This window comes from Indicator indicator, chromosome 1 (assembly GCF_027791375.1).
Source record: "Indicator indicator isolate 239-I01 chromosome 1, UM_Iind_1.1, whole genome shotgun sequence".
Classification (NCBI taxonomy): Eukaryota; Metazoa; Chordata; class Aves; order Piciformes; family Indicatoridae; genus Indicator; species Indicator indicator.
Window position 1 is genome coordinate 97,109,464 of NC_072010.1, and position 22,253 is coordinate 97,131,716.

General features: G+C 39.8%; 1 protein-coding gene across 2 annotated transcripts in view; it reads left to right on the forward strand.

Annotated features, from left to right (window-relative positions):
* LOC128974830 (ephrin type-A receptor 6) overlaps positions 1 to 22,253 on the forward strand; it is a 604,268-nt gene that overhangs the window by 576,641 nt on the left and 5,374 nt on the right. For both annotated transcript variants that reach the window (XM_054391568.1, XM_054391575.1), the window contains 2 exons: positions 3,023 to 3,172; positions 13,031 to 13,224. In XM_054391568.1, the coding sequence (XP_054247543.1) occupies positions 3,023 to 3,172; positions 13,031 to 13,224 (344 nt within the window). The remainder of the gene's footprint in view (positions 1 to 3,022; positions 3,173 to 13,030; positions 13,225 to 22,253) is intronic.

Here is a 22,253-nt window from a genome sequence, read left to right on the forward strand (position 1 = left end):
CCTTCTCATTTTCACACTTAATGAGCCACTTTTCAGTCCAAAAGGGATCAGTCAGTAAAGCTGTATCCTGAAACTAGAGGTAAGGCCTGATCAGATTCTTTAAAACCCATTTATATTTAGCCAAGAGTCACAAATCTAACTGCAAATTCTGTTAAAGATGTGACCTCTTCTTGGAGTATACTTTGGGAACACCCAATCAGGTTTATAAAATTAATTTTAAAATTAATAAAATTGTTTTAATAAAATAAATAAAATTGATTACTAAAATTAATTTTAAATTTTTTTCCTGTTTTGTTATGTATATTATGTTATAAACATTAAAAGTAAAATTTATAAATATCCAACTACCTTTTCTTTGCATGTACAGCTTTGTCTTTTTCCTAAAAGTATTTAAGACTTTTCATTAAATTTTTTTTAAAAAATAAATAATTAATAAAACTCTTCAAATTAAATGTATGGGCTTATAGTAAATGTGTCAATTCATCAGCTTGTCTTGATAAAACAAGTTTTACAGTAACACAACCATCTAAACTTTTTTTTTCCTGACTTTTTTCAGACTTTTTTTTCCCCTGTCATCTTCTGAGATCTGTGACAAGGAAAGAAAATATGGAATTTTTCTTTTGCATCCTCCCTTGAATGCTGGTATGGCACTTCAAAAGGTATTTGGAGAGTACATAAAGTAAAAGGCCTCAAGGGGGATTGCTTAGTAAGACAAGGTTCAGCCAGTGAATTCTTGTGTTGGAGTGCTGGATTCATCTTGGCTTGCTGCCATGCCTTTGCCTGATGGTCACCTTCTTATGTCCGCTGTCAGCCAGGACTGACAGAATGCTGATGAGGAAGGGTATTTATGTTGTTAAATTAGTGTCTCTCATGAGATGGATCAGCATGACTATTGTTTACATTTTTAAGTGCATGTATCTAGGTCCAAAGAAGGATTTAAATGCCTACCACAACCCTGAAATTTAGGCCAGAAAAAATATTGATTGTCCCCAAAAATCTGCAGAAGCCAGGGACCTAAGGATGGAATTACATTTGGCATTTAAATGTTCAAAAATAAAGGACTGAGCCTGATCCAATAAAAAGAATAAAATGTGAGGAGATATTCTGAACTACATTTAGACCTAAAAGGGTCTGTTTCTCAGAGGTCATGTCCTTTTGGTTTGACAGCCCAGCATGTAGTGTATGTCTGGGGCAACAAATATGTAAATCTTTCACTGACTGGGACTTAGGTATCCCACCAAAATACTATTGCAACCAGATTGCTATTATCTAATTTGCTTAGAAGGTTTAACTATTTCCTGTGGAAGAAATTAGAAACTATGCTGTTCTTTCCTTGGAGAATATCTTATCACAAATCTACCTTTTCACCTTATTTCTTCATTTTCATATCCAAAAGTATTTGTAATTACTTCCCAAATGGAACAATTGTGCCAGAAGGGGACCAAAAGCATCACACCATGCAGGGCTGGCTAGGGCAGGCTCAGAGACAGCAGCACATGGGGCATAAATTCCCTTGCACCTCTGACATGCTAGAGTAGTGATCTAACCACCAGATTATTGCATTAAGAAAAGGGGATAGGGGAGGTTCTTGTAAAAAATAAAAAATAATTCTTTTTCCCTTACTGTTGCTAAAATCAGTAAGTGGTTTGCTACTGATTTCAACCAGTACTGAGCAAGAAAACACTTTTAAAAAGCAGCTGCAAAAACTGTATCATACAAACAACATCTTGGCTATTATCATACAACATAAATGTTAACCATATATTTTTCAGCAGCACCTGAGACTCAGTGATGAGAAGTTAGCTTACTGGCACATCATCAGATACACAGAGCTTTGCTTTTGAACCCTTATTTGGCAGAAGAATCACCTTCTCAATCAGTTGAAGTCAGGCCTCAACAACTCAGAGACAACTTTTTATATATTCAAAGCAGATTAACAGAGATTTACATACTTAAAGTGTGGCTTCTCTTTGGTTGCAAAACAGATGTTCTAGTTCATTTCTTCTTTTGCTTCTGTCAGAAATAAAATGCTAAGCAAAATCTTCCTGCTTGTTGAAAGCAATTATTGCTAAATGAGCTCAGTTCTACTGACTGCCTCCTTCTACCATCTACTGGCAGTTTAAGCATACTGCTCTCTCTCTACTTAACAAATTGACTGAAATGAAGAATGATAATAAATGTATACTTTTGAAAAGATAAATATATCTGGAGAATTAATACTTTGTTCTGAAATGTAAAAGTAGTTTTCTTACAGAACTGTTTATGTTAGCATAGAAGAGATTCAATGGTTTAGATTACTAATGACAGAGAAAAGTGCTGCATTCTGTGGTCTTGTAACAAGTCATGTTTGTGGTTTGGCCTTTTTTTGTTAATTTTTTTGGTTGTGTTTTTTTTTTGTTTGTTTGTTTGTTTTTGTTTGGTTTTGGTTTTTGTGGTAGCACTTGGATTTTAAGTTGAGAGCTACAGAAAAAAAAATATGAAATATCCTAAGGAAACACCTAGCACACTTGGTTTGCTATTTATCTGGATATGTAAAGGGCACAACACAAATGAAAGGAGATTATCAAAGTAAAAAATAATAGAGAACTTGTAGTTGCCTTCTGATTATATAATTTTATTAAATGCTTTAACATTTTTTGCAATAGATGTTTCTATTTCATTTAAGGAAAAAGAGTTTAATTGTCAATATACTAAGAATTTTGGGCTTTGGATGTTTTCAGTGAAAAGACATATTCTGACTAATTATATGACTGAACAAACATGAATTATCTAAAATGCCTTCTCTTCTTTGAACTGAGTTTTGTTCTCTAAAAGTGCTGGGTTTTGTGAATTAGAGTACCAAAGAAAACAAATTTTTATCAAATTCTAAAAAATGTATATTTCTTTCTGTTCACTTGCAGCAAATTGACAGAGGAGAGAATGTAGAATCTCAGCATCTCCTGGATCCATTTTTTAATTTTCTTTTAAACATATATTATTCTGTATTCTAGTCATATTGACCAGTTTTCAACATCTTTTCCAGGGCGGAAAAATTCCCATAAGGTGGACTGCACCTGAAGCTATAGCTTACCGGAAGTTCTCTTCAGCAAGTGATGCATGGAGCTATGGGATTGTAATGTGGGAGGTGATGTCCTACGGTGAGAGACCATACTGGGAGATGTCCAACCAGGATGTAAGTATTGCCTAGGACTAATCTGCAAGTTATTGAAATGTTTCTTTAAAATTATTCTTCATTCCCTGCCCTGCTATGCTTAATCCTTCCCAACTGGAAAAACAAACAAACAAACAAACAAAAAACCCCAACCAACCACAAACAAACAAACAAAAGCCCAAACAACCCAAAACACCAAAAAACAAACACATTTGCTTATAATAAAATTGATGTCTTGTTCTAGGAAATGAAGCATGGAAGAAATATTTTTTTCTCCATCGTGATTAACATTTTCACTAATTCTCTTCTTTGATGTATGCCAATGTGAGATCAAACTGGTATACTCAGTCTTCACACCAGCCATCAATATCTATATCAAAATGCAGTATATTAGGCAACCCATCTTAACCTCTCATATATGTGCCTAAAACACCTCTGCGTTCGTTCTGGAGAGTTGACTTTTCCCAGATGGCTAGTTTTATATCGTTGCTAAGATATTCAGTTGTTCAAGTATTCAAGCTTGTTAAGGATGATCAGCCATTTTGAGTTAAGGATCTGAGAGAGATTTTAATTTTTAAAAAATATCATTTCAGAGTGTTTCTGAAAGAAAATGTGAAAGAAAAAAATATCACCCCAAAACATCCAGAAACACACTAGCAGGGCTGTTGATTGACCAGGCCGTGGTGGCTGATTGCCCATCTGAAGAGACCAAATAACTACAGATCTGAGACAGTGCTTTTCTTTTCAGTGAAGACATTCTTTTGGTATTGTCTGAGCTATAAGTACATTATGGATGTACTGTGAAATAAACTGATAAGCCCAGTAGGCTAAATTCTATTTCCCACAACTAGCAATCTGTTAGCATTTGAGGTGCTCTAGAATAACCAAAACAGGCTGACAAAGGACATGAAGGAAACCTGAGTCTTTCTGGAGGAATAATTGAATGCCAGAATGGAATCTAAAAGGATAAGGAATCTAAAATTAGATAGCTAAGCTTAGACAACTGAATTAAGGCTATTCTGTTCCCTGGGGCACAGTGTGAAATTATTTATCTATAGATTTCTCATATATTCAACTCTCTATGTCCTACAAATACTTTATGGCTCTTCCCACCTGCTAATTCTTACACAAAATTAATTTGATTGAAGTGGACCAATGGGTTCAAAGTTCATAAGAGAGAATGAACAAGCATACTCCAACTAACAATATGAGTATTGCAGCCTCAGTACCTTGCCTGAACTGAGAACCCCTTACCAGGTCCTAAACTACTACAGCTTGCAAACACCAGCTTAAGGCAAACTGCCATTGTTTTCCAAAAAAAAGGGTGTGGTGTTTTAGGAGCTGATTGATAAAGAGTTTGGGACATTGCTTGCAATAGCAGAGGGTGCTATTCTTGAGCTCCTCATTCATGATAGGCAATATCAGCCTAGCCATTGTTAGTATGCTGTTGCAGAACCTGATTACCCTGCATTGCATGGAATGTACTTTTTATCAAAATTCACATTTTCTGCCTTCCCAAACTAATAGATGCATTGGTTAGTTTCACTGTGAGCTTTCTTTTAACTGGATACTGAACAATACAAGAAACTGGGAAAACGGTGCTAGCTATCACAGAATAACACAGCAGCTGAGGTGGGAGGGACCTTTCAATATCATCTAGTCCAGTCCCACTGAGCTGGGTCAAGCCAGGTTGGCTAAAGCAGTCTGCCCATGGCTGGCTCTGATCAGTTTTTTAGTATCTCCAAGGATGGAGACTCTACAACCTCTCTGGGCAGTCTGTGCCAATGCTCAGTCACATGCATAATAGAAAAGCATTTTATCACATTTTGATGGAATTTCTTGGGTTTCATTGTCCACTCAATGCTTTCTGAATAGTAAGTACAATGTCTACATGTGCCTTTACAAGCAAGACTCCCCTTCCACCCCCTTTATCACTGCTGGGTTGATGGACTGCGCTGTCCAAAATGCAGCTGTCATTCCTGTCAGTTGCCACTAGCACATCCTCTGAGTGTATTGTGCAGTAGAATTTTATCTGGTTTTCTTTGCCATATAAGTAGCATTTCATTTCTCCCTTCCCTCTGCAGCACCCCATTCATAGTTGGGTTTTTTTTTTTTTAGAAATTAAAGAAGCCCATGAAGACAGAAAATTCTGAATAAAGTCAGCCACACCATGGTGCCTGGCTTCTGTGCAGTGCCAGTGCTTCCAACTGCAGTGTCAGCTCTCTGTAACTCTGCTTCTGCCCTTCATCTTTACAGTCTGTTTATCTAACTGCAGGTGATGGTATTGACTGCAGCTCTAGGAGGTGGTGGGGAAGAAGATGGTTTTTTGCTGTGTCATCTTGCCAGCTGTAATTTCATCTGATGTTAGGTCAAGTCTCCATGAGAAGCCCAACTGCCATCATCTTTTTTTCTATAACGTTAATCCTTTTCTTCACACTGTCTCTTTTACCAGCCCACCTCTTGACTCTCCCAGTTCTGTTACCACTATCTGGGAACTGGTGGAGAGAACCAGTTGCCCCACTATTCACCTCCTAGGAAGAGGGCTTGAATGACTGGTAGGACCCTCAGATACAGTCCAAGACACCAGGTGAGAGTAGTGCACAACACAGACCTTCATTCCAGCTGCTCTCCCTTTCTTTGAGGCTGGCTTCAGCCTGTCCTTTTCCATTCCATCAGACCCTATGACCATCTATTCACGTCCATGGCATCAGTTAGAATTCATAAAGCAACCCCTCCATTTAGAGTATATTAAATATTCTGCTAAAACATTAAGACAGCAACATTTAATTATTCCTACATTCATGTAGCAACATTTATCTGTTAATACAGAATAATGGTGTGGGCCTTATGGATGCTGCTTTTGTTATCAATGCTGACTCCTAGGGGCCTTCCCTGCAGTTCAGCAGTGCACAGCAATGGACTCCTTTTCTCCAGAGACCTACCCACAGACTTTCAGTGCCAAGATGTTAAATGTGAGCACCTGTGACCTTCTAATTACATTTAGTGACTCTAAATGTCATGAGGAAACTTCAGGTCCTTAGACATATTGTAAAGCTTTCTTTGCTGGATATTGGAACATTTCTGTTAGTACAATAAATTGCCCTGAATTCACATGAGCTTATTTTGCAGAAATAATAGTATTTTCCCAAAGGTCAGTGATACTATACCTATGGCAGAGAAAGTAACAGAGAAGGGCATGCACTAAGCAGATTCATAAGACACAGTATGTGAACAAGTCTTAGTAAGGTCTTACAAAAGTATAGTCAGAGGTTCTGCTAAAAAAAAAAAAATGCCTGGCAATGTTAACATTACAACACTTAACTGTGTTTTAATCCTCATAGAACTTTTCTCTAGTTAGTCGTAAAAATGTTTATCAAATTGGGTGGGATTTTGTAAAGTACTGAAAATTTTGCAAATGTAACATCTACAGAGCTGTGTCTATTTTTTTTACATTCCGTCTTACAATTTGTTTTTCTAATTAACTTTTGGAAATTGATTCACTTTTAGACTCTGGATAGGCAAGTGATGTTTTCAGTGGCTGCCAGTTAAATGTTTATTTCTTACGTGCATAACATAGAAGCCAATGATATGCCCACCCCTACCCAAAGGAAGACAATGTTAGGAGAGGTGAGTTCAGGGCCACCTGATGCAGGTTTGCTAGGTTAACACATCTTCAGGCAGATGTATAGTAGTGTTGAACTAAGACTGCTGAGGGTTTCTTGTTCTCGACCCCTCAATCACAGCTATCAAATAACGAGCAGCCAGTACAGGTAGCACAGAGCCCAAGCTGATGTGAAGTGCTAAACTGATACCTGCCACCTAAATAAACCCAGTCTGATTATCAGAGATTACAACTGTTCACAAGTACCTATCAGGTCAGTGCAAGCTGGACAGACTCAACACTTCTGCAAATTTAGCATCCTCTATTTATATTCATAAGCAGGGATTTGGAGACTGAACTCTAGGCAACTGAGTTTGAAAATGCCTCTCATACACTGTACACAGTGTAATGTAGAAGCTTAAAAACATAACTAACTTTGAGAAATGTTAATGTTAAAGTAAATAACCATGTTATTATTCTGGTAAGTCACTTCCAATTTGTGTTGGTGCTGATTAATGCACTTCATATGTGTGTGCCAGGCACCAGAGGTGTCCCTAATTAGGGTTGCTGCACAGTCTGTCATATCTTATTGCTTAATTAATAAACATTAGCTAAGATACTGAACTTTCCAAGGAAACTAGTGTACTGATGAACAGATTGGACTAAGAGCCTGGCTTGCTAATGCTCATGTGAGGAAAGTAAGATTTATATTCCATGCATTTGTTTTGCAGAACAGCTGTGAGTGAAGTCTACTGGGACACCTGTTAGAGGCCACTATATAAATTAGGGCATGTTGTAAAACTACAGCATTAAGAAAAAAATGTTTTGTAATCAATATACAAGCAAACTACTATAAAAAACAGAATAGAAGTCCTTACATCTACGAAAGTTTCTTGTAACAGTAAAAATAACCTACCCTAATATAGTTATTTCATCCCACAGACAACAAAACACTTGGCAGGCACCTGGGATTGGCTCTGTACCATGAGGCATGAGCAGCTGTTTCTTCCTCCTGGTATATTTTTCAGATGTCATTAGGACACAGGGACAATGTCCCTTTGGATTATCTTCTGTCTCAGTCTCATTAAAAATCTGTCAGTTAACTTTCAGAAGCAAAAATCTATGCTACTGTTAATGATTAAACTATCAGAAAGATTACAGCTTAATTTTCGAATGCCACTTTTGCCAATTTCAAATTATTTTGAAGCTAAACATGTACAAGCATGCATAAATTTTATGCAGAGGTCTATAAAATATTTTTCAGATAATTTGGTACCATAATTAGTATTTAATTTTAACTCTGCCCTCAACCTTTACAGCTGTGTCTAACATAAAATAAAAAATGATAGAATGTATTTTACAGGTTCCAGTGTTCAATTTCATTTGTCTACAAAACTATATAAAAAGTATAGTTCCCTTTATAAAAATAAAAGCCTAAGCATTAAAAAGCATGGAAATAATTACCTATGTTACCTGCAAAAATATTCCTTTTCCAAGTTTATAGTTTTACCTGCCCAGAAGTGTTACTTATAAAAATATACCTGACCCATTTTATTCACCTTAATGCTGGCCAACAAGACCTAATGATTTTTAAATATAGTCATCACTGTAAAGAAACATGCAGCCTCTTTCTCAGTGTTTGATGCAGCAGAGTAATTTCATGTTTTCCATTTGATACTCATCAAGTGTGCATCATAAAATCAGAAACAGAAAACAGTAACTGGCCATTTTGTTATCAGACTCAGGGCTTAGACTGCATAGTAACTTAGCTAATGCTCTGATTCTTTTGGGCTGAATAGATGGGACATTGACTTGCCGATGTGGAAAGAGTGACACCAATTACTAGACCTGCTGCTATATCCTCCTGGAGATACAGATGCTGCTTTTTCACCTTAAACTGACAAGGAAAAAAAGACATTTAAAAGATGTTGACAGGAATAACTTTTCAATATTACACAATTTTACATTACCAAGAAAAGTTCCCTTTTAGGTATATGGATATCTAATTCCTGTGTTCGGAGACAGGTGCTATGCAAGTAGCAAAGCATGAGCTAAAATAACTAACTAACTAAATAAAGAACTAAGCACCTCTAATTCTTCCTTTGAGATTTAATTCCCATTGCAGTATTAGATACTTATCATATCTTTACTCTTGTTTCTTAAGCTCTAAAAATAATACTTGCCTCACAAGGGATACTAATGAGGCAATATTTGCAGGTTATTTTTAAAATGTGCTGGTATTAATGAGAAATTATAATTATCCCAGTACCAGATGGCATTTCTCTTCATATCAAAATGTTCCCCTGGAACAAGAGAGGAAACCAAACACACTGAAACTTCTTTTTCAAAAAAATATGGTGAAATAGAGTGTCAGGGAAAATACAATTTCTGGGAAATTGTGGTTGCTTTGGGGTTTTTTTCCTGAATAAATTATTCCAGAAACACCTCATCAGCTCTCTATTGTTGTGTTGAGTGAATACTGTGTATCTCATAAAAGCAGAGAAGCTTTCCTTTTGCCTTAAAAACACAATATATTTCATAAATTCATCATTTGCAACAGGTACATTTACATGCAAAGATTGTGATATCTGCATTTCTGTGCCACTAAAGATTGCCTCTTCAGTCACTATCAGCTATGCTATACCCCACACTGCAATAAATACCTATGCTTTATGAAGCCACTTTTGACAAAACTGTTTTAGACACACAAGAAGGACGGTTTTGTGAATAAACTTTCATGCATGCGGGACTATACCTCACCCATCCTGAGTCTGTAACAGGAGCAATCTGAGAGGCATATTCATCATTAGGAGGCAAGGCTTTGGAGGACGTATTTCTCTGACAATCTGATGGTATTTTTCCCTATAGCATCCATTTCAGCAGCCTGGATTTTGGACCATTAAAGTAAAACCCGGGGAGATGAACAAATAGCCAGAGCAGCAGGTGGAAGGATTATCATATTGACATATCATTTACTGTTAGATGTAGCCAGTCCTGTCTGCACATATGTGATCTGTCAGTATTTACAGCTGCATAAAATTCAGAGATGCCTACAGCAAGTAATGTTGCCTTTGGAGCAGCCTGTAATTCCCAGTGCTGTTGCCAACAGCTCTGACTCTTGCCCAGTGCAGATCCATTGTACTGCATTGCAAATACTTGTTTTTCATGTGTAGGTGTTTCTGCCATGATACAAGAGGGTTATACACTGCAGGACAAAGTCACCTCACTTTATAAAACTCAGACCCCCAGCTGTGTCCAACTACAAGACTTGTTCCATTTTTTACCATGCCATGAAGGGTAGCTAAGGTTATAATGCAGTTTCATTATTCTTATTTATTTGCATAATGCTTGCAGCATAAACATTAGGCATTGCTGAACAAAGCCAACAATATCAGTTCAGAATTCAGAAAGAGTATGAGGATATATTTCAGGATAATAAGATTGAATATACTGTAGCTACAGCTTGTGTTATAAAGCACTTATTTTCTGTAAACAGTTTAATGTACCCCCTTCCAATTGCAATAATATGTTTGCAGTATCTACACACATCAAGTGAAAATTATAAATGTCTCCTTAAAGCAGGATAAGTGTGGGTATAAATGCAGTAATTATGTTTCTAATAAGTGCACTGTGTTGCTATGTGTATGCAATCACTTATACTTTAGAGAACAGTAGCGTGTCGTGGAGAGGGGATTAGGGATGGAGGATGGTGATTGTTAATTATGAATTATGAAAATATGAGTTATGAAATTGTTTATTGTTATTATTAATATTATATTAATTAATTTATATATATTGATTTGGATGCACGGTTGTAATAATATAGACCATAACTGATTTAGTATTTACAATTATACCCAATTATAATATTTACAGTCAATTTCTAATTAAGGGAACGAAAGGGTGCAGTTCCACCGCTTGTCCACTATATGGAGACTCGACAAGGCGCTTGCGGCTGCTAGCTATGTAAGAGATATTTATAACGTTATCACGAGGCAGGTTAAACTGGAAATATCACACGACTATGCGCGGGCGCTTTGAATAGAACGTTACTAAATGTTATACACATGAAAGATACATGCAGCGAGACAAATTGCCGGATCACGCGGGCTCGCTGGGTATCTGGGTGGCGTTTTCTTTCTCCCTTCCAGCTCTGGGAGGGGGGGCAAGGTTGGCTTTCTCTTTCCCATGGTCTGCGGGAAGGGCAGTTCGCTTCTTTGTTCTCCCACGGTCTGTGGGGAGGGGCTGGCTCCCTGACCAGAGGATGGCTCAGGAGGGCCAGGTCTTTTCGGTGCTCAGCCCTACGATTGAGAGCGGTTTTCCCGTAGGCAGGTCTCCGGTGGGGGGTGCGGTGACGCGATGCTTCCTCAGTTTGGCTCGAGGTGAGCTGACTGCTGCTTCTCTGGGCAACTGCTTCCATTTAAATTATAATGGTACAGTCATTGCCTTGACTTCAATGGAGAGGCTAATCTTTTGCTCTCTCTTTTTCTTCGGGGAAAGCCTGGGTGTTTCGCCCTGATACAGACTGTGGAGCGGCTACAGGGGGTGGCTCCCTTTCACTCCCGTGGTCGGCAGGGTTGCTACGCAAGATGCGTTTCTGCTTATTTGGCTGCTTATGGCTACTTAATTAGCTTGCAGCATTTTCTGGACTGCCAGGCTTGGGCTAGTCCTTCCCCCTTTGGGTTACAGCTTACCCTCTCTAGGGGGCTTCCCTCAGTCCCCTTTGACTGGGTCTACGGCACTTCTGGCGACGGGGTCATCCTTTGAGGGTCCTCAATGCACACTCCGTGGGCTGGCTTCCATGTTCGCAGAGGCTTCCAAGTACGCTTGCATGAAAGGCTTATAGCTTACACAATTGTGAGTTGCATGATGGGTGAAAGCAGAAGGAGAGAGCAACGTGGCACCAAAATGGAGTAATCTTTATAGACACTTGAGGCTGGACTTAGCCAATGGGCACACTTGCCAACAACCTGCTTCCACCTATAGAAAGATGAAGCTAGAATTATGCCCTTAGATGGACAGAGCATAGTCATCCCATTGAGATGGGTGCCCGCAGTTGTTTGCCCCTTAGGAGACAGGCTGGTGCCTGAGCCTTTTGTCTTCACTTCCTGAAAAAGGGTGGAAGGGGGACTTCCCGGAACATGCTGGGACAAGTTAGCTAGTATCTGGGGGCATAATTCTGGCCATGTGATGCCTTCACGACATAGCGTTAGTTGGATTTTTACTTGTAAGGGTTATGTATGTTGGTCTTTCTCCTTGCTTTGTTTTTGATCATCCACTTACTATCCTTCCATTTTTTTATTTACACCACCATTTCATTTTACAATGTCATTTCTATCACCATCCCCACCACCACTGCCACTCCTTGCAGAATCTAATAACCTTTCCTTCTCTTTTTAAAAATTTTACATAGAAAGAATCCAGACAGCTTTCCATGGACCCCGTCTACTTTTATTACCTCCTATCACACAGGGCTGCTAATGTCATTTTCAGACATTGCTTTTTGTTACTAAAGAAAGCCTCCCTTAACTGTGATCAAATGTGATTTTTAATACATGGGATTTATCTGTGACATCAGATCTGTTTCTTTCCAAACCCTGATCAGATAGGTTTTCCATATCTGCTGAATCTCAAATTTTTACTCACTTTAGGGTACACAGTAACAACTTTTTTTCATCATAAGCAGCTTGGACATCTAGGTTTCTGAGAAAGAGTGTGCAAAATAATGTTGTGCTTCACTGCAACTCAGTGTGAGACATTTCTGGAATTAATCATACTCTTAACAATCAGCAGAAACTTATCACTAAATAAACTTGCCAGATGCTGCACTGTGTAATTGTAGTGCTTCATTGTATCATGAGGTTTCCACACACTGACACTTCATCAGGGTGCAAATACTAGAGCATTCCAGTATGCAGTGGCCATATAAGGTTAGTTTGTGGCTCTGTAACCCCCATCAGTACATCAACCTGAAGTGGATGAAAAAGGTAATGATACTGGATAGTTCTTTCTTCTCTTCCTCCTCCTTTCTTGGCTGTTTGAAGAGGATGGACAGAGAGCCTTTAAAAAGTGCCTATTGTGCTTCATATGCTTACAAAATACTTCATATATCCTCTGGTCACACTCTTGCCATTCCGGATTTGCTGAGTAAAACCCCCCCAATGTATGAAGTGAGGGTGGTCATGCCATTAATCACTAGTTTCTAATTGTCAGATTAACACTGTCATTTCAGTATTTAACTCTAATGCCCAGTAATTGTATGCATTGTATCTCTTTAGGTTATACTGTCTATTGAAGAAGGCTACAGGCTTCCAGCTCCCATGGGATGCCCAGCTTCTCTTCACCAACTAATGCTTCACTGCTGGCAAAAGGAGAGGAACCACCGCCCAAAATTTAGTGACATTGTCAACTTCCTAGACAAACTGATCCGCAATCCAAGCACCCTTCACACCCTATTGGAGGACATACTTGTGTAAGACTATTTTTTTTTTTTTTTTTTTTTTTAGTATAATGCATGGTAGCTATACCTTAAACCTTAAATGTTTTAGTGCATTGACTGGAGGTTGGAGAGAGATACGAAGTTCTGAATTCATAAAGTTACAGGGGTTCAAATAACTTAAAGCCTCTTCTAAGGTTTGTTTTATTGTTAATGCACTGTTTGTTTTTCGCAAGTCAAGCAGATTGTACTAGGCTTTTTTTTTTTTGTCTGAGCTCTTTGTACACTTGTATTAGTTTTGGGTTAAATTAACAAGGCAGGAATTATAAAATATAGTTATTTTTATTTTCTCAAAACCCCACCCCACAACTATGTACAGAACTGATAGAATTATTTACAGGTTCTATTCGGTCGTGAATTCCTCCAGGATGCTTAATGGCAATTTTGACACAATTTAGAGAGTTCAGAGACTGGAAAAAGCTATGACACAAATAGTTTCACCCACTTATAAACCAAAGGCCAACCAATAACCCTTTGGAAAATATGAGCAGGCCAGGATTTACTCACGAGGATTAAAGTGGGAATTTGGAGATGGTCTCTAGCTCACTCTCTCTGCTGACAGGCTCCAGAAACTGTCAGTTTGTAATCCAGTTTGAGGCTCAGGCTTTATCCCAGGGCTCTGGACCAGGCACTCGAAGCAAGGCAGACACTCGAGACGACAAGGCTTGAAGTGAGGTGAGGCTTCAGCAGATGTGAGCAAGGCTTGAGCACAACAGATCTGAGCGAGGTGGATCTGAGCAAGGTGGATCTGAGCAAGAGCCAATTTGAGCAGCAGCCCCTAGGCTCCCTAGCCACTTGCATATATACAAAATGCCAGAGGTCACTTGGTCCAATGGGGCACTAAAGCTAACATGTAGCCACTCAATGGAAAAGCATTCTGCTAGGCTATGACTATAAAAAGCAGAGGCCAGGACCTCTGGGGGAGCTTACCTGCTCTGACCCCAGATGGGCATCTTGTTTACCAGACAGGCAAGGTCCTGTCCCCTTTGTTCCTTTTCCCGTGTTGCCCTGTTGTTGTGGCAGGAAGGAGGGGAGAGCAAGGACCTGTCTAGACATCTTGAGGCCTGTCTGGATTTGTACTGGGCCATGTGTCATGGCCTACCACCACAACACTCTGTCCTTAATCTTTGTGAATCTTTTTGTTCAACTTTTTTGTGTGTATGTGTGCTTCCCCTGTGTGCTTGCTTGCTCTTTGTAATTTTTTTTCTCTATTGAATAGGCTGTCTCTCCATCTGACAGTGCTCAAGCAATTTCTGAACTGCCTTGGAGTAATTTCCTGCAGAAAGCAGTTGTGTCTTAGTTTGCTGAATCTGTATTTATCTATAGAAGAATGGCAACAGTGAGCAAATAAGAGATCATGCTATTGCCATTCCACCACAAATTCTCTATGGTGTTGCCTAAAGTTTTATACATTAATAATAATATTACTGAAATAAATGCAGAACAGGAGAAACAAGGCTGTGGTAGAAGAATCCATCATTTCTTACAAATTTTTTAGGCTTATTGATCCAAGATGTCCCTGGATATCAGCTGAAATCTGTGAAGGTCCAGATGGCCTCACTCACTTCACCAGCTGAAATTCACTTGAAGATGAAGGTGTTTTCATAGAGATGATTTAGAGAAGGACAGGAAACTCAGTAAGTTTCTTGTATTATGCCTTTATTACAGCGCTGGACACAGGTAGGATCTCTCCAAAAGACCTGTGTAACGAAAGAGATTTCAGTACAAACTTATATAGTCCATGCTTCTTATCTTATTCGGAAATATATCACAATGTGAAAATATCAATGTGAAAATAACAGAGGGATGTTGAGGTTTACACAGGCAATCCTGTTTCCTCCTGTCTATACAAAGGTTATCTATCTAAAGATGACAGGGGATGGCAATATTTCACAGAAAGTCAAAGGTTATCTATACAGGGGATGGAAGTCCTGGTTCCTGTTTGTTGGGCTTTTCCTTCTTTTCTTCAATCATTTCCCCCCTTTCTTCCATCCAATAGTATATTCCTATACTATATTCTCTTAAAATAATTTCCAGTTTCCAACTCATGCCTATGTTTATCATTTTTATACCTCTGATATGATTTCACATCACTCTTTCCAATACACATAATTACCTTAATCAAGACTACTATTAATACTATTAATATGATAATCATTACAATTCCTACTAATAATTGTTTAAGCCAGAAAATGTTGGGCATCCACGAGGTTAACTTCTCCCAGAGGTTTGAAAATCCGTATGATATATCATCCCTGCTCACTTCATGGAATACCTTACTTTGTTCCCATATTTTATGCAAGTCCATTTCTATCTTCTTTTCCTCGTTTACATATGTGCAACAACTATCATTCACTATTGTGCATAGTCCTCCTTCTTTGGCAAATAAAAAATCCAGAGCGTATTTAAACTGTCCTGTAATTTTATGCAGACTCTCTATTTCCTTCTGCTCTGCACGAATGGCATCCTCAGTTGCTGCAAGGGCAATCTCCATACTGGCTGAGATATTCACTATAGCCTTTTCTAATTCACTCACTCCTATCATAGGAATCAGCCATCTGACAAAACTATGGAATCCCGTCGGTCTCTCTATTAGTGGGTTCAGTACTCTTTTTACCCTTCTCCAGGGACTTCTTACAATCCCTGTAATTATTTCATTATGTATTGTATACTGTGGGATCAATTGTCCCCCTACACAATGTCCTTCCCAGTTTTCTGGTAAGCTTTTTCGTGCATATCCATCTCCACACAGCCACCACCAACCTGGAGCCATCTTACACTGATTCAAATATGATTGCTTTTTAAAATCATAATACTGTTTTAGCCTCCTCTTGAGTTCTCTAAATTTTCCTATTTTAGTAGTATTTATGCAACTTGGTAACTCAAAGATTTTTAAAAAATGCCTATTCCCAAATGGGAATCTGGTAATATTTCTGTCAGTACAACTTGTGTATGCTTTAATTTCTTGTTTCTCATCCCAAGGTAAAAGATCATATTTAGGTCCCTTTTCTCCATTCCCCATTCCATATTGGCATGTAAGATCTGAAAAATCTATACCTCCTTTAACTTCAAATATCCAATTCTTATGAGGTATTCCATAAAGTGGCACTTCTAATTGATCAGTTGGGAGAGTAGTACATAACCAACATGACTCTAGCTTAAACCCTAAAGTTATATTTCTCATTACTTGTACATACAAATTATTATCCCACGCTACCACTATTACTATTTTAAATAACAGCAAATAAGTAAACATTATTGACGAGTTATTCTCAACTTCAAATCTCCCAGCTCTTCTGCTTTCCAAGGGCTGCCTTTTGCCTTCTTTACTCGCGTGTGGTGTATCCAAGCAGCTTGCTCTCTGATTTTGATAGCTGTGAAGTATATCAGCAACACTTGATATGGTCCTGTCCACTTGGGTTCCAGGGGATTTTCTGAAAGAGATCTAACATAGACATAATCTCCAGGTTCTACATCATGAACTGGTTTGTCTAGTCCCCTCACATTGATTCCAATCATTTGTTTGTTAATCATGTTTAAATTCTTATAAATCTGTTGGACATACTTATTCAGCATCTCTTCTCTGAACTGCCCTGGTTCAGAAGGATTCATTGTTCCTACCACATAGGGTCTTCCAAATAGAATTTCAAATGGACTTAGCCTTTCCTTAGTCCTTTGCTTAGTTCGAATTCGCAGCAGGGCAATTGGTAATGCTTGTGGCCAAGGGAGTTTTGCCTCCTGTCCAATTTTTATTATCTGATTCTTAATTAAATGGTTCATTTTCTCCACCTGTCCACTTGAGCGTGGATTGTAAGGAGTGTGGAGTTGCCAATCAATTCCTAAAATCTTACTTATTTATTGTACTACCTTGGCCACAAAATGTGATCCTCTGTCTGAGGAAATAGTAGCAGGCACCCCAAACCGGGGTATTTTTTCTTGTAACATTGTTTTGGTAACCTCCCGAGCTTTGTTTGTGCGACAGGGAAATGCTTCTGGCCAACCAGAGAAGGTGTCAGTAAGTACCAAAAGATATCTATATCCCCCCTTTCTTGGGAGTTCAGTGAAATCAATTTGCCACTGTTGTCCTGGAAAATTTCCTCTACTAATCTGTCCCAGTTTGACTTCTTTCACCACCTTGGGGTTGGCCCTAAGACATACTTCACATTGTCGAGTTACCTGGTCTACAGTGGTGTGCAGTTTTCGTGCTGTGCACTCCTGAACCAATTTTCGATACAGAGCTTCTGCTCTCCGGTGAGTTTTTCCATGTTCCATCTGAACAAATGCCCAAAGGAGGTTAGTAGGTATGACTAATTTCCCATCCGGTGTCCTAGCCCATCCTTTCTCTACCCTAGTCCCTAAAAGGTCCTTAATTAATTTCTGATCTTCTGTGTTATACACAGGCTCTGGTTCCTTTTGCTCAATTGTCAGTTTACCATCCGGGACCAAAACAAATTCTGCCACCTCTTTCCCTTCCCTGGCCACTGTTTTAGCTGTTTGGTCTGCCAACCAGTTACCTCTTTCTTGACCAGTGTTTCCCTTTGGGTGTGCTCTGCTACTTTGCTTGGTTTCTGTACTGCTTCCAATAACCTCAATATTTCTTCTGCATGCTTCATGCCTTTTCCTTGGGTTGACAATAGTTCTCTCTCTTTCCAGATGGCTCCATGGGCATGCACTACTCCACAGGCATACTTGGAGTCTGTCCATATGTTTGCACTTTTTCCTTGAGAGAGCTCTAAGGCTCTAGTTAGAACAGTTATTTCCACCTTTTGGGCAGAAGTGTTACCTGGTAGTGCTTCTGCCTCAATCACCTCTTCTTCTGTAGTTACAGCATACCCAGCCTTTCTTTCTCCCTGGATCACAAAACTGCTTCCATCAGTATACCAGTTATGATCTGCCATCTCCAGGGGTTCTTCCTTCAGGTCAGGTCTGCTGGAGTAAGTGGCCTCGATTGTTTCCAAACAATCATGGATTACTGGCTCTCCACTACTTCCCTGGAGGAAAGAGGCTGGATTGACAACATTAGTGACTTTGATCTCCACATCATCCTGCTCCACTAATACAGCCTGGTATTTAAGGAATCGTTGTGGAGACAACCAGTGTCCCCCTTTAGCTTCCAGCACAGCAGAGACAGCATGTGATACCAGGACTGTGATTTTCTGTCCCATTGTGAATTTGCGGGACTCCTGAATGTTGACTGCGACTGCAGCCACAGCCCTCAGGCATCCTGGCCATCCTTTGCTTACCTCATCCAGTTGTTTAGAGAAGTATGCCACTGCTCTTCGATAGGGTCCTAAAGTTTGTGCGAAGATCCCAAGTGCTATTCCCTGACTTTCATGGGAATATAACAAAAAGGGTTTAGTGACATCAGGTAGGCCTAGTGCTGGTGCCCTCATCAGTTCCCTTTTTAAAGTGTGGAAGGCTTGTTTAGCTTCTCCGTTCCATTGCAGAGCCCTACCAGACTTTCTCAATAATTCATAAAGAGGTTTGACAAACAGGCCATAGTTATAAATCCACAACCTACACCAGCCTGTCATTCCCAAGAAGGTTTGGAGTTCTTTTACTGTGTTGGGAAGTGGAATGGAGCATATGGCTTCCTTCCTTTCAGGGCCCAGTACTCGTTGTCCCGCAGTCAGTTCATATCCCAAGTAAGTCACTTGCTCCTGTACTATTTGGGCCTTTTGTGGGGAGACTCGATACCCATTAAGTCCCAGAAAGTTTAACATTCTAACAGTCCACTTTTCACATTCTTCTGTGGTTCGTGTTGCTATCAAGATGTCATCTACATACTGTAGTAGGACTCCGTCTCCTTCTGGCTGATCCCACTTCTCCAATTCTTTTGCCAGTTGATTTCCAAAAATAGTGGGTCTGTTTTTAAATCCCTGGGGCAACATTGTCCAGGTCAGTTGGCATTTTCTGTTAGTTTCTGGATTCTCCCATTCAAAAGCAACAATGACTGACTTTCAGAGGCCAGAGGTAGGCAGAAAAAAGCATCTTTTAAGTCCAGGACAGTAAACCATTCTAACTCAGTCCTCAATCGAGTTAAGAGAGTGTATGGGTTTGCTACTACCGGATGAATGTCCCTCGTGATTTTATTTATGGCCCTTAGATCCTGTACTAGCAGATACCCCCCGGTGGGTTTCTTCACAGGCAAAATTGGGGTGTTGTATAATGATTCACATTCTGTTAACAGCCCATATTTTATAAATTTTTCTATAGTGGGCAAAATTCCTTCCCTATCTTTTCTCCTTAAAGGATATTGCTTTATCCTGATTGGTTGGGCTCCAGGTTTAAGATCTATTGTTATTGGTAAAGCATTTTTGGCCCTTCCAGGGTGCTCAGTGTCCCAAGCTCCAGGATATACCTGATCTTTTATACTTTCTATTATTTTGTTTTCCTCTCATTGAGGGCTCATTAGTGCAAGACTTAAAACCTCAATTAACTGTTCCTCCCTTACCCTAAATTCTACCTTCCCCTTATTAAATTTAATTTCAGCTCCCAATGCTTCTAACAAATCCCTTCCTAGTAATGACTTTGGGGCATTTGGCATATATAAAAACTTATGTAAGCCCCAGGTTTTACCATATTTATATTTAAGAGGTTTAAAAAAATACGCCTTCTCAGTTTGACCTGTAGCCCCTACCACAGAAACATAGCTCTCATCCAAAGGTAGCAAAGCTTCATTTAAGACTGAAAAGGTTGGTCCCGTATCAACCAGAAACTCTAATTTCTTTTCCTTTTCCCCTGGCCTTATTACAACCAGAGGGTCTGCCAGGGTAATTCCCTCCGGTCCCCCCTAATCAACGTCTTCCAGCTATGCCTGTACCCTATTTTTCTTTTTCCTTTCCGGACATTCTCTTTTCCAGTGTCCCTTCTTCCTACAGATTGCACATTGATCCTTTTCCAACTGTGCGCTGGTAGGCCCTTTAGTCTCCCTATTTTCCTGCAGTGCTGCCACCAACATCCTTTTTTCTTTTCTTCTATTCTCATCTTCCCTGTTAGAGAATACCCTCCATGCTACATCCAAAAGTGCCTCCAAATCCCTTCCCTGTGGAGCTGGCAATTTGTGCAACTTCTTTCTGATATCACCAGCAGATTGCCCAATAAATAATGATGCCAGTTGTTGTGTACCTACTTCTGACCCAGGGTCAAGAGAGGTTTTTTTTCCTCATGACCTCCCTCAGCTTATCTAGGAATTCTGAGGGCGATTCACCAGGCCCTTGTCTGACTGAGTATAATACAGACCAGTTAATTGTTTTCGGGATGTCTTTTTCCATTCCCCTGGCTATAAATTCCCGGTACTCTTCCAGTCCAGTTCTTTGCAGGGCATCGTTTGTATTCCATCCTGGATTTTGGAGTGGAAATATATCCCCTATATTTGCTCCCCCTCCCCCGAGTTTGGTCTCTTTCTGTTGCTATTTCTAATCCATGTCTTTCAATTAATTGTTTTTCTGTTTCACTCATTTGTTCCAGTAATAACTGGATATCATGCCAGTCTGGGTTATGCTGCTTGATCATAAATTGAAAATGAGTAGCTGTCCCTGTAGGATCATTACGATAATTTTTAGCCTTTTTCCTCCAGCTATCCAAATCCTGACTTGTAAAGGGTACCTTAATCCAGACTGGGTCACCCTCTGGCCCTACTGCTTGTCGCAGAGGGGCCTGAATGGATATCTGGGGAGCCAGGGCAGTTACTTGTTGTCTTCGGGTCCTTCTTGCCACTGGGCTTCCCAGAGCCTGGGTTGTGGAGCTAACTGCAGTGTCACTATCAGAATCACTGCTGTTACCAGGACCCTCTGTGTTATCTCCCGGACCTGCTGTCACTACCCCTTGCAGTTTTCCTGGGGGGTGATAAAACTCAGGCAGGTCTTTTGGTTCCTCAAGTTTAAGGCATCTCTGCCCTATGCTACATGCAGAACAACACCTTTTCAAACGTGCCTGCCTCTTGTTCTTAGCCTTATTTTCCTTCTCAAGGGCCAAAACTAATGGATCTGAGGGAGCTCTTATACCACAGTCCCTCTGAAGCTCAGGATGTTCTTGGAGATAGAAAAACATGTCAGCATATATTGACTCTTCCCATTTTTCTTTTCCTCTTAAAACCAACATCAATTGCAATAAAGTGTTATACTCTAGGCTCCCATTTACAGCCCATTTTTCTCCATCACCTAACTTATATAATGTCCACCACTGGGTACAAAATTTAATTAGGGTCTGTTGTTTTGTTGACCCTCCTGGAGGGCCTCCAATTTCATCCCAGTGGGCAAGTATACAACCAAGTGGGGTATGTTTTGGGATCTCACTGCTTTGTCTGCCCCCCATTCTACACAATACAGCACAGTACTGGCTTTTTGCAACACACAGCAAATACAATTATGACAAAATGACCGGTCCCAAACATACAATTATTGGCCACACTCCCATTCGTTCATTCACTTTGTCCCTCTCTGGCCGTCCTCCTCATGGAGAAACGGAACCACAGAGTGGGACTCCCTCTCGCTTCATAGATTTTCTACATCTCAGTCACACACACTCAACCACACACTCAAATTATAAACAGTGTTTATAATACTTTAAGTCCTTTAGGAACCCCCCTGGTCCCAACCTGCACACTTAAAATATAAACAATATTTTAAGTCCCTTTAGGAACCCCCCTGGTTCCAACCTGTATACTTAAAATATAAACAATATTTTAAGTACCTTTGGACCCCCCTGGCCCAACCTAAGAGCTCTTTTCCTTAGGGGTGGCAATAAATGCTCCTCTCCCGCGCAGGGCGTCCCTCTGCGGCTTATGGATACAACCCCTCCTCTTTTAATAAAAGCATACCTTCTCTCCGTCAGCAGTCTTGTCTGTTCCTGCGGTGATCTGGTGAGTAGAGGAGCTCTCCTCGAGAATATCTCGGGGGCGCCCTGAGAGGTCCTGTTCCTCAGCAGGTCCCGCAGCCAAACAGAGTTGTCCTGCCGCAGTCGCCAAAATGATTTAGAGAAGGACAGGAAACTCAGTAAGTTTC